General features: G+C 38.4%; 1 protein-coding gene across 1 annotated transcript in view; it reads right to left on the bottom strand.

Annotated features, from left to right (window-relative positions):
* Positions 1 to 2758: 2758 nt before the first annotated feature.
* Positions 2759 to 12020, bottom strand: part of LOC107601192 (matrin-3-like) — a 13195-nt gene continuing 3933 nt past the window's right edge. Inside the window, exons 6-20 of the mRNA XM_016293257.1 lie at positions 11360 to 11476; positions 11093 to 11218; positions 10859 to 11020; positions 9172 to 9296; positions 8518 to 9082; positions 7443 to 7563; positions 6692 to 6711; positions 6471 to 6593; positions 6103 to 6231; positions 5340 to 5462; positions 5125 to 5255; positions 4754 to 5051; positions 3658 to 3814; positions 3320 to 3435; positions 2759 to 3106 (exon numbers count right to left, since the gene is read on the bottom strand). Of these exons, the coding sequence (XP_016148743.1) occupies positions 3053 to 3106; positions 3320 to 3435; positions 3658 to 3814; positions 4754 to 5051; positions 5125 to 5255; positions 5340 to 5462; positions 6103 to 6231; positions 6471 to 6593; positions 6692 to 6711; positions 7443 to 7563; positions 8518 to 9082; positions 9172 to 9296; positions 10859 to 11020; positions 11093 to 11218; positions 11360 to 11476 (2367 nt within the window). The 3' untranslated portion in view covers positions 2759 to 3052. The remainder of the gene's footprint in view (positions 3107 to 3319; positions 3436 to 3657; positions 3815 to 4753; positions 5052 to 5124; positions 5256 to 5339; positions 5463 to 6102; positions 6232 to 6470; positions 6594 to 6691; positions 6712 to 7442; positions 7564 to 8517; positions 9083 to 9171; positions 9297 to 10858; positions 11021 to 11092; positions 11219 to 11359; positions 11477 to 12020) is intronic.

The following is a 12020-nucleotide window of genomic DNA, read 5'->3' as shown; positions in this document are numbered from 1 at the left end:
TGCTCTCCAGTTTAGCTCTGAACAGGGTAAGGATCTGTCTCGGCACGTTTAAGAGAAGTTGGACTGAAAGCGCACTCTGCAGTGACCAAGCCTCTCATCAGCAGAGAGAATCAGAAGGCTGAGCTCATCTTTGCTGAGGAGCATGTTGTGTGGAGAGAGGAGAACTGATCCAAAGTTCACTTTAGTGATGAGAGCAAGTGTAATTTATTTGGGTTCGATGGGAAACATTATGTTCGGCATCAAACTGGGGAAAGACTGAACCTAGAGTGTGTAAAGAAAGGTGGAGGAGGAAGTGTCATGGTTTGGGGCATGTTTGGAACTCTTATACAGATACATGGCAGGTGAATGCAAAAGTTTATCAGAACCTCATTCAGCAACATGTGGTTCCTTCCCTGCAAACATCTCCTAATCAGCCTGCAATTTTCATTCAAGACAATGCCCTTGTCACACTGCAAAACGGGCAAAGCAGTTTCTTAAAGCCAAGAACATTGAACTAATGAAATGGCCGGTCCAGAGTCCTGATCTAAACCCAACTGAAAATCTCTGGAAAATCGACAAAATTATGGCTAAGAAACCCACTACAGTCCGAAGTATGGAAGAGACTGGAAGAAGAGTGGACCAAGATCACACCAGCGCAGTGTGAGAAACTAGTGATATCCTGCGGCCGCAGATGTGCTGAAGTCACTCAAAGCGAGGGCCTCTACACTTCCTAATAATTTTTGACAGCTGGAAGTAACCCTCCAAAATTGTGTAATCTTCTTTTGCACTACATTGGTTACTGTTCTCTAATTTTGATCACTGTGTTTGCCAAAAATAAAGGTTTTTGTTGAAATGCCTTGGTTATTTTGGCAAACATGTTAGTAGAACAGTGGTATACTCAAAGCTAGTATTACTTAAAGGGGTCATCGGATGCAAAATTCACTTTTGTTGTTGTTTGAAAATAAATGTGTGTTGGAAGAGTGTGTATACACATCCACCCTACAATGATAAAAATCCACCCAGTGGTTTTGTTTTAAATCCCTATTTTAAAATCCCCTTTCTCAAATCAGGCTGTTCTGAGATTCCTGTCAGAGTGACATAGTTCTGCACAGGCCCCTCCCACGATAGTTTATTAACAGTAGCGTTTCAGCACAGACTGGACTGGTGTCTTACCTTAGACCCGCCCTGACTGAGCGGTCATCAGTCTGCCATTGTGTCGACTCCAGTGCAGGGGAAGACAAGAATGTCTACGATTAAGCTATTGAGGTGTTTTGTTGTTGGATGTAATAATTAATATAGCGGTCGTCATTTAAGCCGTGGTCACACTGCACTTTTCGCTCCATTGACTTCCATTCATATGCATGCGAATCCATCAGACCGGAAACGCAAGCCCGTGCCAAAAGTTTTCACATTTCGCTGCGTTCCAAAGTTCAAACTCTGGCCTGCGAATTCGCATCACGTGATACCGTGTGACCAACGGCAGATCGATATGACCTCTATCTGAATGAAAAGAACATAAATTTAAAACTGCTGCGCTGCAGGAAAGTGGAGTAGATTGTATGTTTTTACATTTTAGATGTATTATAATTTGTTGAATTTAAGTTTTTAAAAATATGCTGCGTCTGAACGAATTCCGCAAAGTGTGACCACGGCTTTACTCCCTACATCTGAGCCGCTGAAGACGGCTAGTAACTAGCACGTTATTAGGAAAGGCGATTTGCAATTACTAGTAGTCAGCAAGTTCAGTGGCTAAAATAAACAATATCATGAGAACGGCTTGTCACCCACGGAAGAGAGGGGCGGGGTCAGCAGAGCTCATTAGCATTTAAAGCAACATGGACTAGAACCGCGTGCTGAAAACCGAGCTGATCTTGACAGGGTAAAAAGGTAAAAAATTGTAACCAAAGTATGTTATAGACTTTTCATTAAAACCCTACAGAATTATATCAACTTGAGAAAATGGACATCCGATGACCCCTTTAAAATTTGTGTTGGGGAGTAACTGGTTACATGTAACGGAATTACATACTTTAATTACAAAATAAATGTAACTGTAAACAGTTACATTTACTGAGAAAACGTGTAATTAAATTACAGTTACTTATGAAAATGTTAACGATTATAAAGGGGGTTACATCTGAATATTTTTTTTCCCAAATTGGATTGACTGCTCTAAAATATGAGACCCCAATGTTTCAGGTGACAGATAGGACTGTGTCCTATTTAGGACACATGCTTATTTGATAACCATTTTATTTCCTATTTGAATTTTCTATTATGCATATGCTTTATTTTTTAAGATTAACTGATCTACTGCCCTTCTGAATCAAACCTAATTTGCAGCATAACTTAAGTTTCATACAGCTCAGTTGTAAACGGTGCTCCCGGTTGTATCGTAAACACGTCAAATCTTGCTGTAAAACATGCATGCGTCAAGATTCATTCATGGCCTTCCCTCGAATGTAGCAAAAGGGCTTAACATTTTTGTGAATGTACAGTTAAAATGTTTAGTCCTAATGCTACAACCATGTAATTTATTCTTACAGTAAAACATCTTTTATACCATCCCTGCTGGAAACCCCCCCTAAAAGGCACATTTAGGGACCAGAGGAGTTGATTTTGAACAAGTCTGATTTTTGACAAAACTCTTTCACAGTTTTACTGTAAGATGTGCTTTGTAAGACTGATGAATTACATTATAACAATGGGCCCATGAATAGGTTCTCCTTTCACAGAATACAACATAAATAGAAAAAATGATTAAAACAGTCAGGCAGAGTCTGAGGAATGCTGAAAGTTTAATAAAAGAAAGGAAAAACCAATACAGATTTAGTAGTAGCAATTAAGGCGTAAAATGTGTTCACCTTCACATCTAAATCGCTATGACAGAACATCCAGGAATTTGAGTTATGAATGTGCCAGCTTTCATTACTACTTTAAAAAGAGCAAAACCCCAGTCTAATCTTTTTTTTTTTTTTTTAATTAAAAAACAAGAAACTAATGTACACAAACAATGGCTGAACACAAAAAAACACGAACGCAGCATAAGAGACATATGAAGAGAAGTTCTGGTTTATTTCTTCGTTCCGTTACTCTGCGCTTTGGCTTTCTCCTTTTCCAAATATTTCTGATGAGAAAAAGAACATTTGTTTTCGAAAACAAAAAATGTCATTGTAATAATGCTGACATTTACTTATAAAAGTAAATCCCCAAGCTATTATACATAAACTAGATCTCAATCCTGTTCTGACATCTTATGCTAAACACAGTTATTGCATTACAAGTGACAGAATGTTAAATAACCATGTTATGGAAAGATGAGGATGGAAAAAGTTGTCACCTTAAGTTTATCGTAGTGTGCTTGGCTACTGCAGTGGATCTTCTTAGCAGTGTCTTCATTCGAGTAAAACAGAAAGCAGACTCTGCAGTAGTATCCCATCTTCACAAACTCCACACCTGAAAAGGGTCAAATGGGATTCATTAAAAGACTTCTTACAAGCAATCTATCATGACTAGACTGCACAAGTGAACAACAGTGATCAAAGAGGCCAATATTTTGGCCCTGATTTAGTGCCATATTTGTTTAATGCGATTTGGATCTGTATTTAGCAGACTAAATCCATAGCTTGGTTATGTCAAACCTTGTTATTTCTTTGCAAAAAAGCAAAGTCATCTTACCCACTGGGACATTAGGATCATACGGCTCAAGAGTAGCATGGCTCGTGTCAAGCTTTATTTCAGGCGCTGCTGTTGTAATGGGTTTTTCCTCAGTCTTCCCACTCTTCTCCGATTCAAGAACAGGGGGAGCAGCAACAGTCTCTTCATCTTGAGGCTCCTGGGCAAAGGAAAGCAGTGGATAAATCAAGTGCTGGCAGTGTGAAAGCATTTTTAAAAATCTTTATCTACTGCTTATGGATCCTGTCTGGACTGAGATCAGTGTCAAAATACGAGTCCATAATCTATAATAACGCTTCCTCCAGTGAAAAAGTCCATCTCCTGTTGTCTCTCACATCAAAATCCACCAACATGCTTGTTTAGAGCTGTTTTGGCTTATAAACCGTGCTTGATCTGTGCATATTTCTCTCCTGATCCAGACGAGATGACTTCTTCACTGGAGGAAATGTGTCTACAGATATGAACAAATTCAATTTTAAGACCTTTTTAATACCACCTTATGTGAAATTTAAGACCAAACCTGTGAAGGAAATACACATTACATTACATTACATACGTATGTGTAATATTTACAGGGTTCCTACACATTTTCCATTTCAAAATTCCATACTTTTCCAGACTCAAATTTCCAGACTTCTCTGTAGAGTTTTCAGACCATATTTACATTTAGCCATTTAGCAGACGCTTTTATCCAAAGCGACTTACAATTGGGGGATACATAAAGCGATTCTTCTTAAAGAGGCAATATGTGACCCTGCCTGTGAAAACCCAGCTAAAGTCTTTTTTTTTGTGATTTCCTGTTTTCTCATCAACAACAAACTCATCTACATTTTTTGATTCTTCTTAAAGAGGCAATATGTGACCCTGCCTGTGAAAACCCAGCTAAAGTCTTTTTTTTTTGTGATTTCCTGTTTTCTCATCAACAACAAACTCATCTACATCTTTAATGGCCTGAGGGTGAGTTTCAGCAAATTTTCATTTTTGGGTGAGCTACTCCTTTAAAGGGAAAGCTCACTCATAAATAGCATGATACCCTCATCCAAAAAGGAGTGACAAACAGACTATTTGTGTTATAAACAAAAACACTGAGCTCACTCACTGGTTCAGCCTCCATATTCTGGTGCTCTGATGTGTCTTTGCTTTGTTCCTCCTCTGGCTCAATATTCACTTCAGGAAGGGTTTCTGCTGAAACATTTTGGCTTTCCTTCTCTTCCTGACTCTCCACATCCTCAGCTTTATCCGTGACAGGCTCTTCCACTTTCATCTTCTTGACAGAAGGTTCTTCCTCTTTCTTATCCTTACTTTTGCCAGAGGAGTTGCTCTGGGTCTCAGACTCTCCGGAGCGCTCCCTCTTGAGTGGCCGTTTGTCCTCGGGCTCTGGGTTTGGAGGTCTGTGTCTGTGAGAAGATTACATTGTCAAAACAGATGCCATGCAAGATTCTTTGGAAATAATCTGAATCTCCAACTGACCCATGTTTGAGTTGCTTATATTTCCTGCTCACGTAGACAACTAGTCGTTTGCCTTCAAATTTAGGTCGATTTTCCTTGTAGGCCTCTGCCATTTTCTCAGCATCTTCCCATCTTTCCATCTCAATGAAGCACTGAGCAAAAATACCACAGATATCATCAACACCATATTTATTTGGCTTGTGTATCCACCAGAAAGAGTCACATTTTTACATTACCTCACTGCGCAATCGATTCAGAAAATATCTCTTAATTTTTCCAAATGGTTCTGCGATTTTCAGAAGTAATGCATCTGAGCCTTTGAAGGGTGGAACATTACGAACGTAGATGACTCTGCCGCTCTGTAGATATTGCACATAAACATTGGTGTTAGATTCTGCTCCTTTTAGATTCACAGGCAGTATTCAGGGAGAGTTAAAGGGATAGTTCACCCAAAATTTTTAATTTGCTATTAATTTATTCACCCTCAGGTCATCCAAGATTTTTTCTTGAGCAGAACAGTAAAGAAGATTTTTAACTGAAACCGTGGTCCTTGGTGATTCATACAATACAAGTGAGCAGCTGCCCGTTTTTGACACTAAAAAAAAAGCATATCAGAGAACACAAAATTAATTCCCGTGCCTCCTGACGATTTATTGAGGTCTTATGAAGCAAAACGATCAGTCTGTGCAAGAAGCTGAACATTATTTGGTGAACCGGTTCAACTAGTTTCTTGCACAGACTGATCGTTTCGCTTCATAAGACCTCAAATCGTCAGGAGCCACGGGTATTAATTTTGTGTTAATTGATATGCTTTTTTTTTTTAATTTTCAGAAACGTGCAGAAGCCACTTGATTTTTATGAATCACCAAGGACTGTTGGTTTCAGCTAAAAATCTTTTTGACTGTTCTACTGAAGAAAAAAGTAAAGTACATCTTGGATGACCCAAGGGTGATGTAATTTTTTGGGGTGAACTTTCACTTTAATAAACCCAAGTCTTACCTGGATGGTTGGATAGGTGTGTGAATGATAGACCTTCACAGGCTTTCCACACACAGATGGTATGACATTTCCACTGTAGAAACTAGCCATTGCTCTTGCCTCTTGTTCATTGGAGAGCTCCAGAAAAGCCTAACAAAAAGCACAAGAAAAAAAAATCTTCAGGCTATTTGAGCATAATTCATTGTGCAGAGTCAATGACAGAATGACATAAAAATGTTCCCTCCAATAAATGAAACTCCGCTTGTCAATACATAATAAACATTCATACATTTACTATGAAATGATCTAGCATCAGAAATGTGTGTGGACAGCTAGAGTAAAGCTGCTGTGAGTGAGGCAGCCTGAACAGAACATCTGAGAGCTGTTACCTCAGGCCTTACGTCCAAAACCAGGTGCCGCACCACTTTACCAAAAGGCTTTGCAAGAGAAAGGACTTCATCCAGATAACCGTAGCCACGTTTAAACCCAACAACATTTACAACTCTCAATCCCTACAATTAGAAAATACAGAATCAGTAAATCAATGTTCAGCCATTAGTTGCAAACTATTATTATACACTTTCAAGTATACAAGAAATAAGTGACTTACTCCACTATCCTCGGAGCTTCCTGAAACATACAAGATGAGATAAGGCATTTAAATGGACTGACTACAGAAAAAGCATGCTCAATCAATAGCCTTTTCAAGATTACAGTACCATTCAAAAGTTTGGGGTTTCTTCTGCTCAACAAGGCTGCATTTATTTGATCATAAATGCAGTAAAAAGAGTAATATTGTGAAATATTAAATACAGTTTAAAATTACTGTTCCTGTGATGTAAAGCTGAATTTTCAGCATCATTACTCCAGACTTCAGTGTCACATGATCCTTCAGAAATCATTCTAATATGCTGATTTGCTGATCAAGAAACATTTCTGATTATTATCAATGTTGAAAACAGTTGTGCTGCATCAAATTTTTGTGGAAACCATGATTCTTTGATGAACAGAAATGTCAACATAACAGCATTTGTTTTAAAATTGTCGCAATGTAAAAGTCATTAATGTCACTTTTAAGGAATCCTTGGCGCATAAAAGTATGAATTAAAATTCTTAAGTAATTCTTACTGACCCCTTTTGAATGGTAATGAACATTATTTGGTAAAGTAAACATTGATTTAAATGTTTGGGTGCCATCCTCGCTTCCGTTTGTTCTAGCTAGTTAAAGTAGACAAAGTCAGAGAGCACTGTCATTGAGATTTCATTGATAATGATTGTATCTTTTCATTTTAATTTATCACCGTAGACTCCGTTGTCTACGGATCACTGCTAAAGCCATTGTCGTTGCTCAAGAGCAGTACCTGATGTGTTTTTAGCTTTGGACTTTGAGTCTTGTTTCTCAACGTCCTCCTCCTCCGCTAGCTCATCAAGAGTAACAAACTCATCTATGTTCTCAGGAAAATCCATTTCACTTTGACCCTCCTAGAAGCAGATACAGATAGAGGCTACAGAACTGCAGGTTAAAACAGTGAAAAACATGCAATTGTGATGAATAGTGATCAGGGCTGCCAAGCTCCAAAGAGGAAAAAAAAAGCAACATAAAAAGTGATTCATACAATCGTACGGCTTTAGAAAACTTGTAAGTAGAAAGTGGATCGGACTGAGCACCAAATCACACTTGTAGCCAATCACCAGTAAGGGGCGTGTCCACTCATGATGGGGGCGGTGCCTGTTGCAAAGCATGTTTGTGAATTAGGGGGCGGAGATATCAAGATAGGGGTGTGATCCTTTTGGTTAGGGGCGTGTTTGTTTTGGTCATTTCAATATCAAAAGTGTTTCTCACTTACTGCACCTTTAACTGTAATTGACCATGCCATATATGGTGAATAACTGTAAATGGTTTATTACATTGCCATTTTGCCGTAAAATACCTTTTTCCCCTCAGCAAAAAATATGAATTACCATATAATTTACGGTGCAAAACCATTAAAGGACATTCCCAGCAGTCCCTACATGACATTTTTAAAGGTAAAAAGCTAATTTTGGTAATTCAAGAAGATTGGTATATTATCATTATTTCACTTAAAGAAATATACAGTTACACGTTGTAAAAAATTCAAGCACCAATATGGCATTCTGTAAAACCGGAAACATTGTAACAGTATTTTTTACAATGAATTTCTGGCAACCACAGTGGCCAGTTTTCTACCGTAAATTTAACATTACTTTGACGCTACAGTGTACTTTTCATTATGCTGTTTTTTGGAGCTTGACAGCCTCTGGTCACTGTATGCTTTCGTTATGTGGAAAATATCTACATGAATATTTCTTCATGTTCAAGAGGGTGAGTAAATGATAATACATTTTTCAATGAATTATCTATGCAACAAAGGATTAGGCAGTGGCATTTTTAAGATGATGTGCGAAAGCTCCTGCCTGCTCTGCATTGTCCTCTTCAGCACCCTCATCTTCAGCTTGTTCATCATTCTGTTCCTCAAGGTCTATAGGAAGATCAGAGGCGCTCTCCTCCTGCTCTGCCTCAGATGCTGCAGGTTCCTCCAGCTCAGTCTCTTCCTGTTTTTCATCAGAGTCCTCTTGGTTCTCTGCGGTCTCGGCATCATTGGAGGCATCTCTGGCTTGCTGCGCTTTAGGGTCCTCCTCATCCTCTACATTGGTGTCATCAATATCTTCTTGTTGTTCAGTGGCTTGCTCTGGATCACAAGATAGTTCAACATCATCTGTATCTGCTTCATCAAAACCCTCTTCATCTCCATCACGTGCTTCCATAACATCAGCTTCTTCTTCTCCTGACCCACCACCCAGGGCTTCTGCTTCCTTAGGCTTTGGTTCCTCTTCCTTCTCATCCAAGCTCTCTTTGGATTTGGAAGTAGAGGAAGACCTCTGGGTCTTTGATGAAGATTTATCACCAGTTCTGCTGGTGGCACTGCTGCTCTTATGAGGAGGTGCTTCCCTTGCTTGCTCGCCCTTGCCTGGTGGGACCCTGGAACATCAACCAGATTTACAGCACATCTGGTTGTGTTTTCTTTTTAAAGATATAAGCGTTTTCTCTGGATAAGAAGGACAACTTACGTTAGAGTCTTATACTTTGTGCAGATGTTCAGTCGAATGGATCTTCTATTGATAGTCAAAGGATTGACGGTGTAGTACTTCACCAACATCTCCGCATCCTCAGGATTGCTCATTTGAACAAATGCCTGTTTTAAAAGAGTTCAAAGTGAGAAAGAGTTCAGAAGCGATGGCTGTCAAATATTCACCAATTCAATTCAAGTTTATTTGTATAGTGCTTTTCACGATACAAATCGTTGCAAAGCAACTTTACAGCAAATTAAGTTTATACAATATTTAGTAGTAGCTTATCAGTGGTGACTGTCAGTTAATGTACATATGGTAGAAATGTACAGAAAAATCAATTAAAGACAATCAAAGAGACGATGAACACTATTAACTATTAAAAAAAGTTGCCAGCCACCACCAGCGATTTTGATGATTTTCACTCAAATTTGATGGCCTCCAGAATATTTTGCTGTATGAATATTTGAATATGCAATACACCCAAATAAAGATCAGAGCCTCTACTTTTAAACAAAAAAAAAAATCAGTTTTATTCTAGCTTAAAGCATTCTTTTTTTATCAACACTTGAATATAGGTAGGTTTCATAAAAATGCATAATTTTGAGCAAAAAGGTGAAAAAATAAAATGATCAAAAACTACATCTGGGTAATATTCAGTACGATTATCAAAACATAAATCCAGTAAATCGCTTCTACCAATACCTCCAAAGTTTGCACTGATCACTGGATCAACATTTTACTCCGTAACATTATGCAGTTTTCATTATATGCTGCCATTGCTGATGATCGCATTATTTTTCATATGCATCGGTTTAAATAAGAGATCGCTCGTTTCTCCGTCCTGTTCACGTGTGTTTTTGTTCGGGAGGTTTTGTACTCATTCAGAAGATGTGTAATAGCGCCCCCCGAGTGTATAACAGTGAAAACACGAAAAGCCGCAAAAACTCGTCTTTGGCGGGGAAGCGTTGTCTTCTAAAAGACGAGATAACTCGTCAATGGCGGGGAAAGAGTTAACAGCAATTATTATATGATGCAATCAAACTTATAGCAAAATTTGGTAGTTCTGCAAATTAAGCCAAATGTGGCCTCACTGAGTTTTCTATAGACTATAAATCAGCTCAAAATTCTGATTTGTTAGCATCACTCAAAATAAGTTCACAAAAGTCCCTGTGTGACAACTGCAATTCAAATATTTCAGTAAAAATATGCACACGATCACTGCCATTTATTACTATATACGGTTATATTGGCACATATGACTAAGTTATATTTTTTTCGTTCACCAAATGAAGGCACTGAACAAAACAGTGTGGAGAAAATGCCTGAATTATTTTCAACTAGATGTTTACAGTATTTTACTTGTTTTTTGAGCCGTTTGATTTGACTGTTTGAGCTATGATTTCTGTAGTTCAAACAGTAGAGCATAATGCATGATCTGATAAAATGTGTACCTTTTGAATGCAAGTCGTTTTGAAAAAGGCATCTGCCAAATGCAGAATATCAATGTTAAACGATATGAATGTCGTTTTTGTTGACTCTTTGTTTTAAAATGATGTTCCTTTGTTATAAATACAAATTACAGCCGTGAAAAAAATACGGAGATAATTTTTAGTTTTACCCATCCCTAAAAGAGATCCATGAAACAGGATAGATTTGAGAGATGCATGCTGCATATGTATCTTACCTCATCGTTTAGAAAGAGATGTTTCTCAACCGTGCCAAATCTACCAGCTATTGTGAGGAGCTCCATTTTCTTCTCACCACCTCGTGGTAAATTGGAGAAAAACACCACCTGGCTGACTCCTCTTTTCACGGGCCTAGTTTCTCTGTCCGTCCTTCCACTTTTCTTTATTGATAAAGCAAATAAGATTAATTGATTTACTTAACTTCTTTTCACTCTTAAAAGAAACATTCTTACCTTGATTGCCATCAGTTCCTTTGACAAATAAATGTGCATCTCTTTCCCATGCAAAATGGCGGGTTTGCGCTGGTAATAATTAGCCATGGCCAAAGCCTCCTCATGAGTCTGCATCTCCAGAAAAGCCTTTGAAAAACACACTAATAAATAAATAAACTTTATGCCATTTAATAAACATTATTTATCATTCACAATCCAAACTGAGCTAAAATGACATTGTCATGACTTTTGATCCTGAATGAGTGTTCATATATGTACAGGAACTACCTTGTTATTCAGTATTAGATGTTCACAGATGGTGCCAAAGGGTTTTGCCAAGGCAAACAGGTTGTTTGGTGACATCGGTTTCCTTTCGTATTTTGCCACGACCACCCTACTTCTTATCTAAAATAAAAACATGTATGAGTGTACAAGCACCAAGATAACCATCAACTTAATCAAAAGATCCCAAAAACATCTAAATTATATATATCAGTATATTAATTGAGGGAGCATTTTCAGTGCAACAGAACTGATGGACTGATTTTAAAGGTGCAGTATGTAATAATTGACAGATAGCAGTTAAAATGGGTAATGGAGTCCAAATTCAAAATATTAGAGAGAGTTTGTTTCTCCCGCCCCTCCTCTTCAGATGCAACGCTCACGTAGGTTGCCAGATTGAGGACAAGCAAGAGGCACAAATGCAAGTGACAGTAAAAAGCAACGAGCCTTAAAAGTAAGTTTATGAGTTGATTTATCCACATTTTAATATTCCTATGATCACAGAGCTTCTTAGATGGATGCCGAGGCTTTTTAGGTCGGGTAGAATCTGCGATCTCTGACTCAGTTTGTTTGCTGGCTTCCATGGCTGCAATGCACTGTGTTTTCCGCCAACTGGCAACCGGGGGGGGGGGGGGGGGGGGAACCGCACAAAAAATCTTGAGAAAAA

The sequence above is a fragment of the Sinocyclocheilus grahami genome, unplaced genomic scaffold (assembly GCF_001515645.1).
Source record: "Sinocyclocheilus grahami isolate Dianchi unplaced genomic scaffold, SAMN03320097.WGS_v1.1 scaffold301.1, whole genome shotgun sequence".
NCBI lineage: Eukaryota > Metazoa > Chordata > Actinopteri > Cypriniformes > Cyprinidae > Sinocyclocheilus > Sinocyclocheilus grahami.
This window is presented reverse-complemented; position numbering and strand designations above follow the sequence as displayed.